This window comes from Strigops habroptila, chromosome 7, assembly GCF_004027225.2.
Source record: "Strigops habroptila isolate Jane chromosome 7, bStrHab1.2.pri, whole genome shotgun sequence".
NCBI classification, from domain to species: domain Eukaryota; kingdom Metazoa; phylum Chordata; class Aves; order Psittaciformes; family Psittacidae; genus Strigops; species Strigops habroptila.
The window spans coordinates 27,341,217-27,362,979 of NC_044283.2; the positions used below are offsets into that span (position 1 = coordinate 27,341,217).

The 21,763-nt window shown below is 38.3% G+C and overlaps 2 protein-coding genes across 3 annotated transcripts in view; both read right to left on the reverse strand.

The window, feature by feature from the left end:
- NFXL1 (nuclear transcription factor, X-box binding like 1) overlaps nt 1–6,151 on the reverse strand; it is a 45,144-nt gene extending 38,993 nt beyond the window's left edge. For both annotated transcript variants that reach the window (XM_030491442.1, XM_030491443.1), the window contains exons 1-4: nt 5,848–6,151; nt 4,301–4,471; nt 3,836–3,945; nt 1,408–1,538 (exon numbers count right to left, since the gene is read on the reverse strand). In XM_030491442.1, coding sequence (XP_030347302.1) covers nt 1,408–1,538; nt 3,836–3,945; nt 4,301–4,471; nt 5,848–6,007 — 572 coding nt within the window. In that variant the 5' untranslated portion in view covers nt 6,008–6,151. The remainder of the gene's footprint in view (nt 1–1,407; nt 1,539–3,835; nt 3,946–4,300; nt 4,472–5,847) is intronic.
- A 2,805-nt stretch (nt 6,152–8,956) lies between these two features.
- Nucleotides 8,957–13,542, reverse strand: CNGA1 (cyclic nucleotide gated channel subunit alpha 1). The gene is made up of 7 exons (XM_030492585.1): nt 13,431–13,542; nt 13,074–13,140; nt 12,662–12,694; nt 12,458–12,556; nt 11,456–11,563; nt 11,202–11,308; nt 8,957–10,380 (listed from the first exon to the last, which is right to left on the reverse strand). The coding sequence occupies exons 1-7, from the start codon at nt 13,540–13,542 to the stop codon at nt 8,957–8,959; spliced, it is 1,950 nt and encodes a 649-aa protein (XP_030348445.1).
- Nucleotides 13,543–21,763: the final 8,221 nt, after the last annotated feature.

Genomic DNA, 21,763 nt, shown 5'->3' on the forward strand with positions numbered 1-21,763 from the left:
CACTGCAACCCTTTTTCTCTAAGAATTTACATTAAAAAAAAAATCAAAATCAGCATAGCAAGCATACAAAACAATTTTTACGTCAAGTAATACCAAAAGAATGTATGTAACAAAGAGTTAACCTACTTAAATGGAACCAATCAAAAGAAAAAAAAAAAAAAAAGATTAAACCCCAGGGTTTTACCAGTGGCAATTTACAAGCTATGTAAAACAAGAGCTAATGATGATAACTGAGCTATGCATAATATTTAAAATTTTATTTAAAAGATTTCAGATTGTACCAGTTCAGCATCTTAGATATCATAAGATGCACACCTTTATTTGTTATCCTTGAAGGTGTCACTTAGTAAAAAATACACTATTCCTAAAAGTAGATAGATTCCCAAAATCTAGAACTTGTTAGTGCCACAGGTTTTAAAGGCTTTCTGGTGGAAGCCATGGACAAGGGAGGCAACACAAGGAAGAAGAAACAAAGTCCCTCCCCTTTCTGACTACAGTAGGAAAGGACAACAGACAAGGAGCTCCTCCTCAGAGAAGAATAGAAGCTTTGAAAGGCCTATGTACTCATTTTTATCAAATAGAATGTCAATTTGCCCCTATAGAATACATTACAGGCCATACAGCATTTATCCATAGCGACTGCACAGTTTTATCATGTGCTTAAAAGTTAAATAAAATACCATTTGCTTGAAACTGTTTTCATTATAAACATTTTGCTTAAACACAAAGCTAGTAGTAGAATTGTAGCAAAATAGGCGTTATCAACTTGACACACTGCCAGCCAACAATCTTATACCTTTTTCCTGTTCTCTGAGATCCCACATTAACAGAGCTTTTGAATCCACCAAGCATTTGCAACCAATATGACAGAGGACTCTGTCTCAGATATTACAAGTTTCCACATGAAAGTAAGTGGACAAATAAAGCATAGAACGAACATGGACAGAGAAACCTTGACCGAACTTTCAGACACAAAACTACTGAAAAAGCAAACTTCATTATTCATGCAGCAACAATACTACCTTCTTCTTTATACAATCCCACATAAAACTGCAAGATTGGCTTTAGTGCTTGAGTTATACAGAGACTAAAAAAATAATAAATGTCTAAACCTTCCTATTTTAGAACTGTTGGGGTTTTTTTGTTTTTGTTTGGTTTATTTATTTACTTCACAGTGCCAACTTTAAAAATAACAGACAAATATGGAAAGCAATTCAGAAACAAATATTAGAAGCTGAGATACATGCGAAATAAGTTATCTTCTCAGAAACAAATTTGATGCAGCAGGTTTTTAATATGTCTGTGAAATATTCCTGAATCATGTTAATGAAAACTTAAAAATAATTAAAAAAAAAGCAAAGTCAGTCTAAGGGAAGTATCTTTTCAAGTGTACCAGGAAGAGCTCACCATGGCCAGGGATAATCTTTCTTCCCAAAATCATCATCTGTCACAGAAGACACAAGGAACAGGCTGTCCTTGGCCCACTTCTGGATACACACCAGGTGAAATATACAAAAGCATCCACAACAGCTCCAGACCTAAAGAGCAGATATAAGTGTCAATTGCTTTATATTCTTTCTGTTTCTGTTGATGAACATCTGCAGTATCTAAACAAAGACAAGACTGCTATTTTTCCATTTAAAAAATGGGTTTCCAAAGATAGATTATACCTATTGTTAGATTAATACAGGTAGTTTTACTGTTACTGATTCATATCTATAATCTGTTTTCCTGCTCCTGTAGGAAATTCTTGCCTAGGCATACGGAGCCCAAAAGACTCATACGATCATAGAAATATTGATTTAAACACACTGTTGGTGATCATGTAGCACAACCTCGTGCCCAAAGCAGGGCTATTGCCAACTTAACTCAGCTTACCCACAGCTTTGCCTAGCACAGTTGGAAAATCCTGAAGGATGGGGATTCCCCAACCAACCATCATCCTGGGCAACTTACTCCAAATGTCACGCTGCCTTCCTAGCACCCAGTCTGCACCTCCCAAGCCCCACTTTGCACCACTGTCCCTTATTACACTCCTGTCACCACAAAGATGACTTTGGCTCTAGCCACCTTCACAACTCCAACTAAACAGAGGCTGCAACTGTATCATAGAATCACAGAATAGTTTGGGCTGGAAAGGACCTTAAGATCATCTCGTTCCAACCTCCCTGCCACGGGCAGGGACACCACACACTAAACCATGTCACCCAAGACTCCATCCAGCCTGGCCTTGAACACTGCCAGGGATGGAGCATTCACAACATCCTTGGGCAACATCCCTCAGCCTCCTCTCTGCCAGACTAAACAAGCTCAGCTCTTCCTGTCCCATACTCTAGGTCTCTAAACATCTTGGTAGCAGAAGTACTAACAAGATTTTTTCCCTCTTTCAAACTTTGGGATTTATATACAATGCTGGTAAAAATAAGATCTGATTGGAAGCGTGGCTTTCAGCCTAGTATCTTTTGTTCAAAGAGCAAGAGAGGTATAAAATGGAACAGAATTAAAAGCAAATCTGCTTCAGAGAGAGTTGATTTTGCCAGTATCCTGCATCCATCACTAAGCATTTAAGTTGTTGTTCCCAGTGTACCTCTTTGTCAGTTCTAGAGTGAAATCACCACCCTTCCATATCAGCCTGCTGCTGAAAAGCTATTTAAATAACAAAAATGCAGTTTTACGACTTGGGAACTTTTCACATATTGATATTTGGTAAGAGGAATGCAACAGAAAAATTCAGTTTCATTTCTTTATCTTTGAATAACTTATGACATTGTTATGTATATTTCACAGTATAAATTATATTGTGAAAACAAGCAGAATTTCTCCATAACTTATAGAGGACAAAGGCAATGACGTAAGTTTGTAAAAGTACAATAACTAACTCCCCAAAACTAAAGCTAAACAGGAGACATTAAGAAAACACACACACTTGACTGAAATGTTATAGATTCAAGCTAACTAACAAACCACTTAATTACAAAATCAGCTCACTTCTGCTGAGATGAGATTAACTCTCAAGAGACACAGAACTTAGAAATCAAGTTAAACGTATATGTTAAGGTCTGAAGAAATACAGATTAAGTATGTTTAAAATTCATACAAAACATTGTATTGCTTTCTTAAAAAAAAGAAGTTAATTACTACATTTTCATTGGATACTTGTAGTCCATGAACATCTAGCATAAGAAGTTAAAGATTTTCTCAATTTATTTTTTTTTTAATGTCAAACATATAGCTGCAAACATATTTGATTCAAGTAACTAACAGGAACAGGGTTGAGCCTCTGAACATCAAAGGGACGTTGACATATAACAATAAAAGTGAAAAAAATTTGTCCTGAAATCTCTGCCATGAAAAATGTAGCTATATTAAATAAGTCTTCTCAGATGTGCCGCCATTCTCTTTCACCTGATTAGCATTTGGAGCAGCAAAGTTTATCTCGGGTCCCCTGCTATAAATCCAGCAATAGTTTTTCCTAGCTTCCCATTTCTTGCCTTGGTGTTTGCTACAACCTAGCTTACTGAAGATATCATTGCAAATATCAGCCTTCAAGCACTTCGCTTTTTTCATCTGCTACTCTCTGTAATTTAAAAATAACTATTCTACATTGGGATAACAAACATATGTCAAAACATCCACATTCTGATTACAAGCTATATATATTTAAGCACATATTTCTTCACACGTTTGAAAAATCCAAAGATGCTGAATGTTGCATTCAGTACTCTACCAATTTAAAAACATCAATCCCAAGAATCACCTTAGTAATATAATTAAACACAAGTTATTCAGACAGTTTTATCTGCTTTATTCTAAAAGACTACTGAAAAATACTTACAGCTTGGTTCCTTTTAACTGAGGCAATGCAGATCAGACATGTCATAGCCCCTGACTGAAAAGCTTCATTCACGTACTGTCTTGTACGTTCCAGTTCACTTGCATCTCCATCTTTAATGTACAAAGATTTTTAAAGCAATCAGTAATGTTTGATCTGCTATTCTATACATGTTGAGACTGCTGTAAAAATGTATTTTTTTTCTCTGAACAGAAGCCAGTCATATACTATCAAAAAACTACATTATTAGAAGTACTTACGACAGTTTCAAAACTATCCCATTGATTCTGCATAAGAAGGCAAGAAGTACTGCCAGCATGCATTGCTGGGAACAAGTACTTTTAATACAAGACATCAGAATAAAGTGCTTCCCCTCCAATTATGGAAAAATTTTAATATACAGCCAATAATACAGTATTGTTTATGTTTTCATACTGAAAGAAAAGTCAATAAATGAAAAAAATTTACCAGTTTGACTGGTGTAAATGGTAAATGTTTTGGCCAAAATCTTTCCTTGTTTTACTTCAGCATCTTCATCATCCTCTTCAGATGAGGAGCTAAACTGGTCTTCGACTAGCTTTTTTGCTGCAGCCTGATTAGCTTTCTTAATTTCATCAAATTTCTTCTGTGAAGATAATTCTATTAAGAGAACAGATTAATACCATGACAGATAATCATGACACCACATTCAGGTCTACATGCTTTCAACTGTCCTTTTCTTTCAAGAGTTTGATGATTTTAGGCTTTTAAGAGCACTAAGTTGCTGCATTTTCAATACCACACAAGAAGAGATAAATTGTATTTTCTTCTTTAATGTGCATTATCCATAAAATTCACAGGAGGAATTATTACCTGTCAATTACTGCTGACAAATCCAACCAGACAGACTAGAATATATGCATCTATAATGCTGCTTTATGAAAGGGATACTTAAAAAACCCCACAACACACATCTCACACAGACACAGCTTTCATAGTATGAGGAAGAAAAAAAACCTGAAGAAACAAAAAAAAACCTCCGCAAACAAACACACACACAAAAAAGGCCCCAGGCAATTCTTGACAAAAGCAATTGTTATAATTTGCCTACAGGTACCTCTCCCAGCATTTGGGATTTTTTAAATTATTACTGTTATTGATCTTCCTCCACCCAACAAGTCTTTAATGCAATAGTGGGTTCACAGTACTTTGCAGATGGTAACATTAAAAGTGACAGGGTATTACTAGCTTTTGCTGAAGATACTGCATGTGACATAGAGGAAGATTCTCACATGAAGAAAAAAATATGTAACTTAACAGAGTTCATAATAAACCAAAGTGCCTTTAAGATAACCTATCACAGAGATATAAAGGTCTTCAGAAGATCACAGGACTTGAGTACCTCTTAGTTTTCCGTATTAGACTACTGCACTCAATACATTTACAGGGGTTACGTCAAGTCTAGTTTTAGGGTTGTCTTTAAGAAACTGCGATGCCACTTAAAAGAGCTCACTATTTGGCACTTCTCCACCCGCGAAGTACTAACCCGCACTCACACCACGCCCGCGCACAACGCAGCCCGGGCTGCTCCCGCACCGGGGCACTGTGTCTGTCACTGACCAGAGTACCTTATGGTTGTCCCTAGTGGGCAGCACTCTCCCGAGTATTTCCAACCGCACTGAAAAACAGCTGCTCCATCTATTACTTTACACTTGCTCTTCAGCAAGAAGGGCCCTAACCCTGCACGCGGGGAGGACACGTCCCCGCCGCTGCCCGGGCCCCGCGTTTCCCCCGGCGGTGCCCCCAGGCAGTGGCAGCACATGGCGAACACCGGCTCGCTGCCGCCGAGCGGCAAGGAGCGGGGCCGGGCCTGCCGGCCACACGAGCGCCCCCCGCACGACGCCGGGGAGAGCCCCGACCTGGGCATCCGCGGGGGCTCCCGAGGCCCGTCTGGGCTCCGGGCCACAGCCGCTCCCCAGCCCGGCGCCCCACAACCCCCAGGCGGACGCGGGTAAGGGAGAGGACACGACACTCACCGCTGGCCGCCTCACCGCTACTCCCCGCGGCCGTAGCGCAGGCACCGCCACGGGCTCTGGGGACCGGGGACCGGGCAGCCGCCCCTGCACGGGCAGCGAACCCGTCCCCGGGCCTGGCACGGCCGCGGCCCCGGCCGCCCTGCCGCCAGGGCGCCTCCATCTCTCCCCCTCCAGTGAGCGAGGGAGGGCGGAGGGAAGCCGAGCCCTCCGCACACCCGCGGCTGAAGCCGCCCCGAGGCGAGCTCTGCAGCCCAGCCCCTCCGTGCGGGTGCGGCAGCAGAGGCGGTACGGACCCCGTGAGCGCCGCGGCACCGTGACTACAACTCCCAGCGTGCACCGCGCGGCCGGGGCGGGGGGACTCCAACACCCAGCGTGCCGAGGGGTGCCACGCGGCCGCAGGCCTTCCCGGGCCGGAGCTCGGAGTCGCCTGGGCGGGCGGCTCTCAGGGCGCGGCGGGTGACCGGTGCGTGTGCGGTAGCGCCCGGGCTGCCGGCCTCTCTTGTCTGGTGTTTGGGTTTCTCTTTGCTTGCTTCTCTGGCCGCAGAAGCAATGGCTTCAGCTGTCTGTCACTGAATTGTTTAGGTTGGAAAAGACCTTTAAGATCGAGTCCAGCCCAGCGCTGCCAAGCCCACTGCTAAACCATGTCTCTAAGCACATCTGTGTATGTTTTAAATACCTCCAGCGATGGTGACTCCACCACCTCCCTGGGCAGCCTGTTCCAATGCTTGACAACCCTTCTGGTGAAGAATTTAATATCCACTCTAAGCCTCCCCTGGCACAACTTCAGTCCATTTACTCTTGTCCTATCACTTGTTACTTGGGAGAAGAGACAGACCCCCACCTCACTACAGCATCCTTTCAGGTGGTTGTAGAGAGCAGTGAGGTCTCCCCTAAGCCTCCTTGTCTCCAGAGTAAATTTCTGGCACCTATGTCTGCAGGGTGCCGCTCCTGCACGTGTTTTGGTCACAGCCCTTCTTCAGAGCATGAGAGTTAAAATCAGCCACAAAGCATGTGTAGAAACCCCACTGAAGCATATCCAGGTTTTACTACACGAAGATATATATTGAGGTACCTGTGTGCCTCCTTGAAGAGATCTGACAAGTAGGGGCAAGTTGAAATACTTAAAATTTTATAGAACATAAATAATAAATACAAATATAAATATAACACTTATAAAGCACTTCTGCCTTGTGCTAGGAGGAAACTGCATTTAGCAGGGTTTGGGGGGGGAGGGTTGGTGGCGTGGGGTTTTTTTTCAGCAAATATATGCTTATGCAAGTTAAGTAATAAAAGATTTCCTATCATAAAGAGTCTGAAAATAGTAAGTAAACTACTGGAGCTCAATTCTGGTTTTCTGTTTTATTTTGAGGTGTTTAGAATAATTTTTATTCTCAAGAAAGAGGCAGCTAGTGATTACAATTCATGTTAGACTGAAGGATCAATAAAAGAAAAAATATGAACAGTAGATCTCTGCCTTTTTTAGTTAAAACTTATCACATATTTCTCTAATACAAAGTCTTAAACTTCAACAGAGGAGAAAAGTGCTTCCTAAGTGCCTAGTGAAATATGACACAGCCCTACGGCTGCCATACAGATTGCAAATTATGCTGCTGCCATACAGATTGCAAATTATGTTCAAGACCTGAACTGGAAGAATGCTTATTGCAAACTCCAACATTCACAGTACAGTTAAATGCCAGCATAGCAATTATTCTGGTGTGCACAGGTAGAGTCTTTAATGAAATGATGGCAAAGAATTCACTGTACCAAAATTCCAATTTATAATATCTCCATGTTATTAAGGAGAAGAATGAAAGTATAGAGATATTATCAAGTACAGTATACTTATATATAATAGTAACATTTACATATGTATTTATTAAAAGTGGCAGTCCAGTTGCCCAGGATAACCAAATTGCCCTAAACACAGAATTATCCCTTGCAATACTTTCTTCACTCCCTGTCATCAAACTTTTCCAACATTAAGTGGCTATGATCAAAGTCTACTGAAAATGCCCAACTGAAAATAGCCAGCTGAGACCACAACTAAGAAAGCCAATTTCTGCCACTGAAAAAATACATAAACCAGGGAAAAAAATCCTAGGACATAATGCTTTTAAAGCAGTTGAAAACCGATCTGGCATATGAAACAGTATATTTTACTATGTTAGTAGTAGTTATGAAGAAAGAAATAGCCTATAAATAGAAAAAATTACCTATTTAGTCATGTTCTTTCCCCACAGCAGCTACAGAAGACATAGGGAGAGTTTGGCCTCTTTCTGTCATGTCTGCCCCTTGCACTCTGCCAGTGTCCACAACTGCTACGCTAGAGACATAAAAGTTTTTAAGCATAGATCTTAAAAACTTGATAGTCCATGTTCAGCAGCCATATGATTACAGGAAACAGCCTTCAGTATTATGGATTTGTTATTATTGTGGAAGGAACAGCTAGATTTTGAGCCACCCATATTTTTCATACCGATGCTTACAAGAAGTTATATTTTCTCTCCTTTCTATTCCAGCCTTTGCATATATTATCCCAAAAAAAGGACCATTTAAAACTGCCCACTTACATTTCAAGAAATCATTTCCAAATCTTATACCGTTCAGTACTCGTATGTCCCATACTTAATTCATCTTATGTCAATACATATTAAAATGTGTTTGTTTATACACAAATTTCATATCATAGTTCATGCTTATACTGACTTCAAATTACGTAGTAGTTAGCAAACTTTTCCTTCTTTCCATAAGTAGACATAAAGAAATTATTTTAAAATAGTCAGCAAAACTTACAATATTGCCAGGATATGACTGTACATAGATTGAATGCATTTGCTGGAGAGCAGTTACATAAAGTGTACATAACGCATTAGGAAATAATACTACCTGTTCATGCGATACCAAAGTGTTACCTTACATTCTCGTTCTCAATTCTTCTTTTTCTTCCCAAAACCCTCCAAATATGTGCTGTTTGTAGGAAATTAGTGACATTACCTCAAAAAATATTTTTTCCTAATTAACAGTCAGGTGCTATAAAGACTAGAAATGAAAGTATTCAGCCCCATGCAGGATTTGACCCTAAGTCTTATTGGCAACCTCCAGTGTTTTATTCTGCTTTTGACAATCCAGGCTTCTCTGTGGGTGGATCTGCTTCTTGCAGATCCAAGTCTGCAAATTCTTGCTCTATAACTGGCTTCAGTATTTTCTCGATTTGTGTAAGTCTTTTTTTCAGTTTCTGTTGTGCAGCATCGTACTCAGCCAACAACCTGGCAAACTTTGTTTGTAACCTGTCCATCGCACCTTCCATGTAGGTGATCTTCTCTTCCAGATCTTTAGGATCACTTCCTAAATTTGCAATGTCAATGTCCAGCAACCCATCTTTCATTAGGATTTGCTTTCCTTTTTCTTCCAGCATAGCCTTTGCATCTGGGTACTCTGTTAAAGCCTCCATGAGATCGTCTTTAGACAGACAAAACAAGTCAGAGTATCCAATACTTTTAATATTGGCTGTTCTTTGGTTGCCAGCTTTGCTACCTTTGATATTAAGAATGCTGATTTCTCCAAAATAGCTGCCATCACTTAGGACCACAAATTGGGTAATTCCATCATCAGCAACTACTGCCAGCTTGCCTTCTTTGATAATGTACATCTCTCGCCCAATATCTCCTTTTCTGCAAATATAATCTCCAGGACTGTATACCTGTGGCTGGAGTTTCAAAACCAGTTCAACCAACAGACCAGCTTCACAGTCTGCAAAAATCCGAACTTTTTTTAGTGTTTCCAGGTGAACATTGATTGCAATCTCTGCTCTTAGTTTATCTGGCAGATACTTCAAGACTTCCCTTTCATCCACAGCCTTTTTGTTTGTCCACAGGTAGTCAAACCACTTTATAACTCTTTTTTCCATGTCTTTACTCACATTCCGAAAGTGCATATACTGCTTGATAGCATCAATCCTTGCTTGAAACTCTGCCCTGGCAGCATTCATGTTGGAGATCATGGAGCCCACATTACCGACAATGGTAGCAAAAATCAATACTCCAACCAAGAAGTCGACAACCACAAAGAAATACTCAGAATCTTGTACAGGAGGGGGTGTTTCACCGATAGTAGTCAGGGTCAGCGTTGACCAGTAGAGACTGTAAACGTACTTTCTAATCAGACGGGCAAATTCAGGATCAGAGGTGTTGGGGTAGACCCATGTGTCAGCTCCAAATCCAATGGCTTTTGAGATTGAGTAGTACACACAGGCATTCCAGTGAATAATAATCACAATGTACATGACAAGGTTAGAGATCCTGAAGATATTTGGGTAGTTTGTCCTTGTTTCTGTTCGCTGGAAGAATTCAAACATCCGAGCTACTCTGAGTAGCCTATTTATTCTTAATTCTGGGTAATTCAGTCCTAACTTAAAGTATAAGATGTCGGTTGGTATGACTGACAGAAAATCTAATTTGAATTGAAAAGATGCCTTATATTTCTCTCGAAGCTTTTGTTCTTCTTTCACCAGAAGACCTTGCTCCAGGTAACCTAAGATCAAATTGTAAGTAATAAAAAATGTTACAACTTCAACTGTGTTGTGTTTAATGTCAATCCAAATCTACTTCAAAAAATACTTTGGGTACAAATTTCAGATGGTACATAACTCCTCTTACTTTTTAATAAACAATTTCTTATTTCCAAATATTCAATTTAGTGCTATATGGTTCAGCTTGAGCTAAACTATAGTTTTGAAAGTTAATAATTTCTAGCACTGATTTTTACCCTCCACTTTTCCATTGTGGTGAACATCTGAAAAAGAAAAACCCAACCCTCCAAAAAACTCTACAGGGAAAGAATTTGAACATGGGAATTTCAGTTCCATATTGAGTATATCTACTCAGTAGCTCTGGATGTAGGATAAGATTTTAAAAGAAACAGTTGCAGCTGAAGTTAATTGGCTGTCTTGTTTGCAGAGTGGTCTTGTAAATCAAGAAAATACTTGAATCTCCTTAAATACAGAATCCAGATTTAGGTGCTAATTTTTCAGAACCCTTGATTCTCACTTGGCTTCATCACATGTTAATTTTGTCTTATTGAGGCAGCTGCAGGCAGAAGAGCTTGTACGTAGCTTACCTCATGCCTAGCTTACCTCAGGCTTTATGTATTCTTTGAGAAATACATCAGAGTTTCTCCTATTTTTACAGGTCACAGACTACAGGCATCATCTTTCAGAGATGTCTCTCAATATCTTTTTCACTATCACACCTCCTCAAGGGTACCCAGATAGTAAGAGTAGTAGTATTCTGAATATTTGAACCCACCTGGCATAAATATGTGAAGAGGAATAATTAATCATTGAGTATACTTACCTGTTCTTGTCCGTACGAACATGTCAGCAATATAGATGACATCAGAAACATAATCAATAATAAACCATACCGCTAAGTAGTCATGCTGAAGCTCATCAAAACAGGCTCTGAATAGGAAAAGACAAGAGTAAATTCACATGACATGAAAATTAAATACTTGCATGAAATCATTGATGGGTAAAATATTTTTTAATCTATTTAGGGATATTACGATTTGCCAGAAGTTTTATATAGTCATCAAAGGAGTACATCACCTAGCAATAATCATGGTCCAGTTGTACATGACAGGCATTGTGATGCAAAACAACCAATTGTAATACATATTTCCTGCTGGATCAATAATGAAAATCTCTTTCTTCACCCTAAGTGATAGTAAGGGAAAAAAAAGGAAATGTAATGTGAGACTTAAAATACACATAACAATTTTTGAGGAATGAAGCATTCCAGAAATTGTTGTTGTAAAATAAACAGTCTTTATTAAATTTAAGCTTCCTTGCATGAATACATGGAGAACATGAAGCTGCTGTGACTTGGGATGCAAGCTTTAGAACCTAAATTTAGCTAAGCAAAATCATCTTGACAGTCACACTTCAGTTTACAGTGACGTATGTAATTTCAATCTTTCAAAATTACTTATATTGGTTTCCTACCCAGTTAACTGTCTTGTCTGATAATTGATTTGATCATCTTTCAAAAAATAAAAGGATTATGTGCCTACTAATGTTTAAAGAAGTGAGAAAAATCATGACTTTCTCATTGGAAAAAGTCTAGCTCTGAGAGAGATGAAAAATCGGCATAGTTTACATAAAGAAACCAAAGAACATGAAATCATACAACACAAGTTCCTACTGCATTATTTTAAGTTTCTTTTCCTTGGCCAGAAAATTATGAATTTACCAAACAAAAGATAAAGCAAGAGTTTAATTGATATAGATACCCTTATGTGTGGAAGAAATTGCTTTACGCTGGTACATCTTTTGCTTCAGGGTATTATCCAAAAAATATTTGATAATCACAATACAAAAGAGAATTTCTTGATTTTTTTTTTTTTTCAGATCAATTCCATGCATGCGTATTTCTGTTGTCCACATATAAAGTTAAATCAAAACAGCTCTACTCTAGGGAGAATAGGAGTCTGTACACTCATTCACTAGAGTGAATTCACCTTGTTCACAGGATGTGCATGAACGGATTTGATTTTACATAAAAAGCAATTTTATTAGACTAACAGGAGGACTGAAATGAAAAATACTTACTCTTTATTTTCTTTGTTCTTGGACTTATCTTTTTTTTTGTTTTTCTCCTTTTTGTCCTTGTTCTTTTGTGTTTCTCCATCCTTTTTTCTTTCTGACTTGCTAAGAAATAGATTTACATTTTCAGTTGTTACAGACTAAGTTAAAACATATTTGGGAAGAGATTAAATATCTTAGAAATAGTAGTAGTATTACTCTTTGTCTTACCTTTTCTTTTCTTTTTTCTTTTTCTTCTCCTCCCTAAGGAAAAGAAAAATATGATAGGGTCATGGAATGCACATACCCCTTGCTTCCACATCTATTTATTAGAGTCATCTGAATTCAGTAAGGATAACATTATACTTAGGTGTTTGGCCTTCAAAACTGTTTTGCTTATTGTATTCACGTAGCACTACTTTTATTTTAAATTAATAGATGTAATACCAATAACTTTAGTATTGAGAATTATGATCATAACTGATGTGCATGAAGTTAAAATGTACATGCAGTCTCTTTGGGGATTACTTGAATGTCATAACTGTTTACAAAAAAATCATATATATATCAATATCTTCTTCATTGCTCCTTAAACAAACAATATTGCAGTACTCTCATTTTATGAAATGGCAAAGATACTTACTCGCCTTTATTACTATTGTTGTTAATATTGTACTGTGCAAATGCACTGGGTAGATAGCGTTGCCTGGGGAATAGCAAAACAATACAGTTATATGATATCTGCTGAAATACAAAAAACCCACATTTAATCAATATTGTCACAGACTATTTCAAACCATTTTAATCATGGGTAAGGTATGTAAGGAAATTGAAAGAGCCCAGATTTTAATCTCTTAAATATTTACGATAAGTAATATATCACAATCTTAAAATCTTAGAGGGTGAAGAAAATTGGATAATGGCAAGTTCCTGTGCTTAGTTAATCCTATGCAAATTACCACAGAATAAAACCCGAACAGACACAAAATAGTACATTTAACATACCTGTTTTCCCTTTTGTCCATCAATCCAGCATCCTCACTGGTGTCTTGCACTACCACACTGGGAATGATTGTATGGGAGCGATGGGTCTCAATCACTCCTACCCTCATGGTGAAGTTTGCCTTACCTTGGGTAATTGAAGAAGACTGATTTAAAAAATAAAGAATCAAGTAATTTCACAACTAGTAAAAGTAACAAGCCACTTTTTTCTTATAGATGAATCCTTTATATCCTTGCTTCCCCCAAATCCAGCAACAGTATTTTCGATTTTCTTTCTCCCATAACATTCCCAAAAGACAAGAAAGGGCACTGTGTGCTTCAGTGTATTGAAGCAACTACTGCTAAAGAGAATGTGAAACACATCTTTCTCTTAGAGGAAGCATTCATTTAAGTCTTTCTCCTTAGCTTGATCACATACTTTGAAAATATTTAAACAACTGTGTTTGAAACATTTACTGCCATTTCATTTGATTTTGAACCAGAAGTTCAACACTTACTGTATCAAGATGGATAAACAGATTAATGCAGAGGTGACATCCTGAAAACCAGACTAGGAAACATCCACTGGTTTTATGTCCAAACAAACCTCAGTATATCTGATACCTGAGAGTTATACTCTTGAGAGGAAAGAGTACATTCTGTAACTAGGAAGTTGACTTGTGTAGTAGAGTCTCCTTACTCATAAAGCACATACTATATGAACACCTAAAGAGAAATGCTAGTGGCTGTTTATGCCTGGTTTGTTCATCTCAATATTCCAAACTTGAAAATGTTGTAGAGTACATAACTAATGTAGTACATTCTAATGCAAAGTCTTTCCATCAATGGAGTAATTAAATTCTGTTCTCCCTTTTCAGTACTCTTCTTACAGTTTTGTCAGTTATATGTTGTCATCAATGAGACTGTCAACTCTGTAGGCATGAATTGTGTCTACAAGTGTGATTTGCTCTTGAGAGGGCCATTTAGATAGGATCATAAAACAGATGCTATCTATTGTAGTAACAATATCCCTCTGCATGTGAAATCAGAGTATAGGATGTATGTAACCCACAAACTGTCAAATGAGTGGCTGTACCACTGATAAGTGAAGTCAAACGCCATAGAATGAATCAGCCTTAAAGAAGGTACTTACATTCTGTGGTCAAGCACACTGCAAAAGAGAAGCAGGATGATACAGCTGCCACATTACTGCCAGACTTACCTGACTTTTCCTTATTAGTCAATGAAACCAAAAATATTCCTATACAGGAATAGGAGAGGAAACCCATGTTTCCAGCAGTCATCCAGCAGCCATCTGTTATGAATGATGGATGTCCCCACCCTGGCAGTGTTCAAAGCCAGGTGGGATGGGGCTTTGAGCAACCTCATCTAGTGGAAGGTATCCCTCCCCATGGCAGGGGAGTTGGAACTAGATGATCTTTAAGGTCCCTTCCAAACCAAACCATTCTATGATTCTGTGATACTATACAACATTCTACAAAACAGAAAGATAAAGATTGAAGATGTGTTTTTCCACAAATAGGCCTAAATGTACTCCAGAATTGCTAGTCTTTAAATGCTTAAGAGCAAGGAGCAGGTTTAAAATGTTGCATAAAAAGATTCTAAATTTATAAGACAGTAAACACTAGGTTAGATTCACCAGGAGTCTAAAAGCTGTAACAGGGTTTCCACAGACTTACACAAAGGATAAACTGTGTTTGAAAGTGTGGAGACTTAAAGTATGGCAGGTTGAATTAAGCAGCTTTATATCTGCTTACAGGTGTTCTGAAAGCTTTGCTAATGCTGGTACACAAAATTCCATCCTGCTTTAGGCCATATCCTCCACAGAGACACACTGGAGTCTGCAGAGCTCATGAATAATGGTGCAAAATAAAGCTGCATCCAGCCACTTCCAATCACTCAGCACCAGACAAATTAAATGCATTAATCTCAAGGGAAATCATTCCTCCAGCAGAGTAGGCTCTAAACCAGTTAGTTCACATTAGGACTCCCAGTACCATTATTTCTACATAAGCACTCATTTTTCATGTTTATCTTTGCTCTTTGAGTCTTTAGTTTCAAGAGAAAAAAAAAAAAAAAAAAAAGCCCTTAAAAAAATCTTTGACTTTGTGCTATCCAGACACAGTGATTTGCAGAGGTACTAGACGTTAAAGATGATGAGAAGTATGGTAAAACAGGACATGTCCAAAAATCCACACCCATCCAGAGTATGTAGCCTGGAGGCTAGGGAAAAGAAACTTTATCCTCTACATTGTCCTGTTCTTCAGGCAAAGAGGAGTTTCTGTGCGTTTTTGCAAACAGATTCTCCTGGCTCCGTCTGTGTCTGTTGCAAGTGGAATAACAGTGGGATGCTTTGTGTTAGGCTGATGGAGCTGTGGAGGCTGTCTTTTTAGCTGTCCGTTTAAGACTTGCTGGGAAAGAGGAGATGCCATTTGGGGCAGGCCTGGAGACTCCATTTTACTGAGGCACTGCAAGCATCAAGTGGAACAGAAATTGGAAGTATTTACTACCCTGTGGTTCTCAAAATACTAAATCTTAATGTCAGGCTCAGGTGACTGCTGCACCAGGCTGTTTCCCTTGTCAGTCAGTCAGGATATGCAGCACAAGAATATCTTCAAATTCCGTTAGTCTCAAAGCAAATTGTGAAGAGTTTAGAAATTCTTGAGTCTAAGACAGAGAAATGTGAATGCGGCATGTGCCTGATGCAGCATACACAGTATTTGCTGCTGGTTTGGGGACTGCGGTTACCTTGTTACAGCCTTTGTGTGACAAAACCCTGACACTGAGAACAGTACAAAATGTCCTGTTAAACTCAGTGGGTCCAGAACTCACCTTAATGCATTTTTGAATTCTATTATAGAAGGTTTTCAAACAACATTTCGGATTTTCTTTTTCTAAATTGGATCACTACCGTGTTTCCTATTCTGTAGTCACACGTTTTTCTTACATTGTTACACTGCTTTTATTGTAATAGTTCAATGCTCATTTTCACATTATCATATTTAGATAGTAAGTTTGAAAGGTTATAAAAATAAATGCTTGCTTTAGAGGTATTTTAGATTTTTAACATATTGTTTTCATTATATCATCACACACAGTTCGTTTTTACTATCTTGGATTTTTAAATGTGACTACTATGACAAACAACTGAGTTTTCAAACATTATGACCTAAAACCAAATTATATTAATTACTATACATGAAAATCTTTAGGGCTGCAAAAAATGAAAGCAGTATTATCCTTTTACAGGGCTGTAGTGAATGGAAGATCAGCTTCCATCTCTTCCTCTCTTTTATCTTAGCTATTTCTCACTTTCTTACTTCTTACAGAAGTAAGAGAAATAAATCTGTAAGATTTCTGGAGAGAAAATGCTTTTAATAAGGATATCCAAGAACAACATTTTGCACCATATAAAGAACTACATTTTTCTTCACAAAAAGCAGCAAAAAATCTTAATTAACATTAAAATCTGCAGTGTGTTACAGCAAAATCTCTCTTCCTAACATGCAAAGTGTCCTTAGCAGTTCTGCAATAAGCAGCTTCATCAGTGTGCATACTTACCTTGGGAATGTAATCTCTTGCTTCTAACAGCAATTTCAGTCCTTTAAATCAGCCGAGTTTCCTTACTACATAAGCAGAGCCACCACGAAAAGCTATATATAATCAACATTTCATAAATAAATCCCTTATTGATGGATTTCTCAAATAGCCAGTCCCATGTGCAGTTCTCTCAATTATTCCAAGGAAGGACATGGCTATTAGAGGAAGATTTCCTCGACCTAGTGATGGATTTTGAGATTTAGAGGGAGATGAAAGTGACAGTGGCAGTCAGTATTATCTCTCACTGGAGCAGAAGCTTACTAGCCCTATCAACATGCACAAAAAGTGACAAATATTTAAACACACTCTGTCTTAAACTGTCTTAAAACTAAAAAAAAAAAAAAAAAATTGTTGTAAATGACTATATATTCAGTATTGTTTGCTGGCCCATTTTCTTAATATTGCAGATGCTTTTTTATTGTAATAACAGGCCTTTACTAGAATAGATAAAACACCATAAATGGAAATTTTCTGTTTATTTTAATGCATTTATCATATTTATGAACAACAGGAAATACCATCTTAAAACTACTGAAAGTTCTTAAGTAATTTAACATAACTTTTACATTACTATTTTGATGCTTTAAAAAGCCCATGAATTGTGAATATGTATTTAGTGGAAAATGCCATGCAGAACAAGTTTTAAGACACTGCACTAATCTTCAAGTTTGGTATGGATTATGACTTTGCAAAATGGTTTGCAAAGTAGCTGTAGTCCTCCTGCATTAGAAATGTGCAAGGGTTCATCTGTCTGGCCACACAATCAAAAAGGCCCCTGAGAGGATCCTAGTGTATTTTGAAAGAGAAGATGTTCAGGTATTTGCATACCTCAGCTTTCTCATTTCACTTCTGGATAACGTAAGAATGAGGAAAATTAAGTTCTCAGGAGCTTGAGTGACTGATTTTTTAATCTTGCAGGTTTTACATGGCCCATTTTGGAATTAAAAAAAAAATAAAAAATGCAATGCTGAGGATGAAATCCAGTAACTAAAAATTTCAAGCAGCAAAAGGAGTGAATGTTCAAATTTCAAATCGTATTTTTGTCACAACTGAGACATAGCTAAAATTACTGAAGTATTTTTTTATCTTTGATTCACAACAGGCAGAATCCAGGAAAGCAGTCCAGTCCCTGGGACCCAAGGATCAAGACACGTTTGTTTAGGTAACCAAAAGCAATGTCATTAGTATTCATATGAACCAACTTAAATCTTGCATCCCAGGTGACTGCGTGGTCATTCATAAGTGGATTGACACGTGGATTTAATCACAAACCCAAAGTGATGTTCAGTATCACAGGTCAGCCTCCTAACCAGAGAAACAAATTAGACACATCTGCTGCTACAACTTTCCAACCTTGAAGACAGTCAGTTAATTTTCTAGGAAATAAAATACACATTTGAAACATAAAGTAATGGGCAATGAGGAAATGCAGAACATTATACCCAGTGGAAGCCAGGTATACAAATGTACACTAAGGTATCCAACATAACAAATAGACAAAGAAGTGAATAATCTAAATCCTGGCATATGGTTTCACTGTTGTCTTTGAAGGGCTGAAATACAGCTTCCATCCTAGAATCACAGATATGGAAGGAAGCTTGGAAGGTCACTGCATCCAGCTTGTATTGAATCAAAATCAGTTTTACTTCTGTCACTCTCATGGATTTTTGCCTGGTTTGCAGTCTTAAACTCCTGGATTTGGTGGATACCTTTGTCCGAAAGCTTTAGATGACCAACCAAGCCAGGCAAGTCTATGTTGTGTCTCTCAACCCAGTATGAACTATAAAGGAGATGATACACCTCTTGACTCTGGTGGAGAACAGTCAGTTTTCCTTTAAAATAAACCAGCCTGTAAAGCAACTCAAGTTATTTTTTGTTATTTGATTTACTAGGAATTTTTTCAAAGGAGTTCTCAAACAGAGGAAGACAAGTCCTACTGGGCCGGAACCAGTTCCTTGTCTGACAGTGGCCAGGATCTCACTTACTTGCAAGAAGTTTGCCGGACAAATTCTGTGTGAGCTCAACACAGCAGTCTTAATTCTGCCCTTCTTTAAAAGGCAGTTACATAGTTGCCATTGACTTCACTGATAATTACATTAGTTTAGCATCAATATCTTTTTCACGGATGTTTTTCCTGTCATTCCATATTTCAGTGGAGTAACCTTGACTGATGGGAGAATGACTGCCCTAGTGGATTATTGTTTACTAGGCCAACTTTAATCTATTTCTGTATCTTGCTTTGTCATCATCTGTAATTCTTCTCAATCCTATTAAAGGTACCTTTAGTTTCAGACACCCATAACAAAACCACCAGATACATTATACATACGTATTTATTTATAAATAAGCAGGTTTTAATGTTTCAACATTGCCTTTCAGCTTACTGTGTTGTAGCTGTGTACACAGATGAGTGTTTGGATTGGGGCGACAGTTTTGACAGGCTTATTTTCTGCAAACTATTCTGTCTTTTCTAGTGCTGATGCGATTTCTGCAGTGAATGCCATGTCGGAAGTGCTGTAGCTGGGAAGGCTCCAGAGCTTCTGGCTTTTGTGTAGACTGGTGTTACAGGGAATTTAGTGTCATGAAGTGCAATCGGCCCCGATGAGGCCTGGTGACTGGAAAACCATCAGTGCAAACAGTATCTCCACCAGTAGGTGGTACTGTATTTTTACTTTATTGTAAAATGGATCTGACCTGGGAAAGCACTTTGAAGCATTTCTTAAGCTCACCAACAATCTTCATGGACATTTTACTTTTGCTTGGAACTTTTCCTCCATGTATATTCAGTGAAATATAATTTTTCAGAAGTCCAATTCACAAAGCAGTAAAGTGATTAATGAAAATGTCAAAATCAAAATATTCTTCATATCACATCCAGATAACATGCTCTTCCTTTACTTTATAGGACTAGATGGAAATGTGAAGCTGTACAAAAAATATCACACTATATATGAATATGTATTTAACTCAGGTAATGAGCGTATTAATTTTAAAAGCTCAGATTCAAATAAGTACTGAATTAGGGGGAACACTATGTCTGTATTGTAAAATGGGTGCTTGATGGAGAGGGAAGAAGTAGAAGCAATTCAAGATGTGTGTTGGTGTGCTAGTTTCCCATATGCAGCCAAGGCTGGAATCAGACAGACTGGATAAACTTCAAGCCTTCTCTGGTCATGAGTGCTATCAGGCACACAGTACAGCATCACGCGGTGTGCTAAAAGACTATGTCAAAGCGTTTAACCAGCATCTTCCAAGTCCAGACCCTAGTTTTTGCATGACTACTCTGAACAGGGATTAGCACTTCTGAAGTGCCCATGGGCAGGACAACTGCTGTGTCTGGCCATGACCAGCAGTTACCTGTGTGTCCTGAGCTGAACTGGCAATGAGGCTGTCCTTGTACTACCCAGATTGGGGTAGCTTCAGATGTCTCTTCTCCTCCTAACCTGGAACCTACAAGGAACAGGGGGACTGGCGCACCAGAAAACTCTCTGGAAAAAAACTGGAACTTCATTCAATAATATAATTGGGAATAAAGAATAATTGTGGTGACCCTGCTGGAGTGCCAATAGTTCTGAACAGTTAGGATTTCTGTTTAGCAGAATTTTATTTCAAGCTAAAATAACATAGGAAATCTGAGTTGGTTGCACACAATAATGGTGCTAAAATGTTTATGCATACAAAGGTGTTTCAACTGAGATTAATTCTACTAAAAAGAAATTCATCAATACATGATATTGTCACTGATAACAGTGGTAGAAAATGCACCGTAGTTAAAATAGGTTTGATATATCTAGCCTTGCTTGTCCTTCATTCATCGAAGTAAAGTAGGAGTTAAGGTGGCACTATCTGGGCATTTTTAAGGCAAAATGTTTAGGATTGATCTCTTCATAGAGAGTACAGCAGTCTAATAATAATGAACTGTAATCTAAAGGCACCCCTTTTTATCTCAGTTGCTACTGCAGGTCTACACGAAATCACCAGCATTTGGGGCAGGTGGAGTTCCCACGGTCAGAGCTGCACTCTCAAATCTAGCTCAGTAATTTTTGTGTGGCTGCATGCCAGCACAGGTAATAAACCCATCTGTAGCTGTCCTATTGAATGGAGTTCATGTTTAGACCCTGTCAGGTAACAGGGACTGCAGGCAGAGTAATGCAGAACAGGGAAGCCAAGCAATGGTGACAGGACTTCAGAATGCCGTAAGCGCCTTTCCTAAATAATAAAATGATAGATCTTTCTTCATGTCTGCGTGTGCACTAGCTGCATGGTGAAGTTTTTCTCACTGTGGTGAAACCTGTTGTCATCCTCGTTGGTATTTAAAATTATATTATTAAATACTGCATAAGATACAAAGAACTCAATGTATATATATACGAGAAGAAAAAATCTCCCCCAAATTAAAGAATTTATTACAAAGCCAAGAAGTCACACAAACTTTAAGTCATTCATGGCTATCACAGAGGCAAGATGGGTTTTATTAAGGCATAAAAATGTGGTTTCCAATTACTATTCTATATATCAATGTAAAAATATAAAGTTGGCTAGGTATTCAGTGCTTCTGTTGTTGAAAACCAACAACTAAAGTCAGTGCTTGCTTAACAGTCAATTTCAGCAGATCTTTCATTCATTGCACGAGTAACAGAATTATAACATATCTCTTGCATTTTCCATACATTTGGTGGAAAAAAAAATACTACAATAAGAAAATAGGTATAGCAGGGTTTCATAACATCC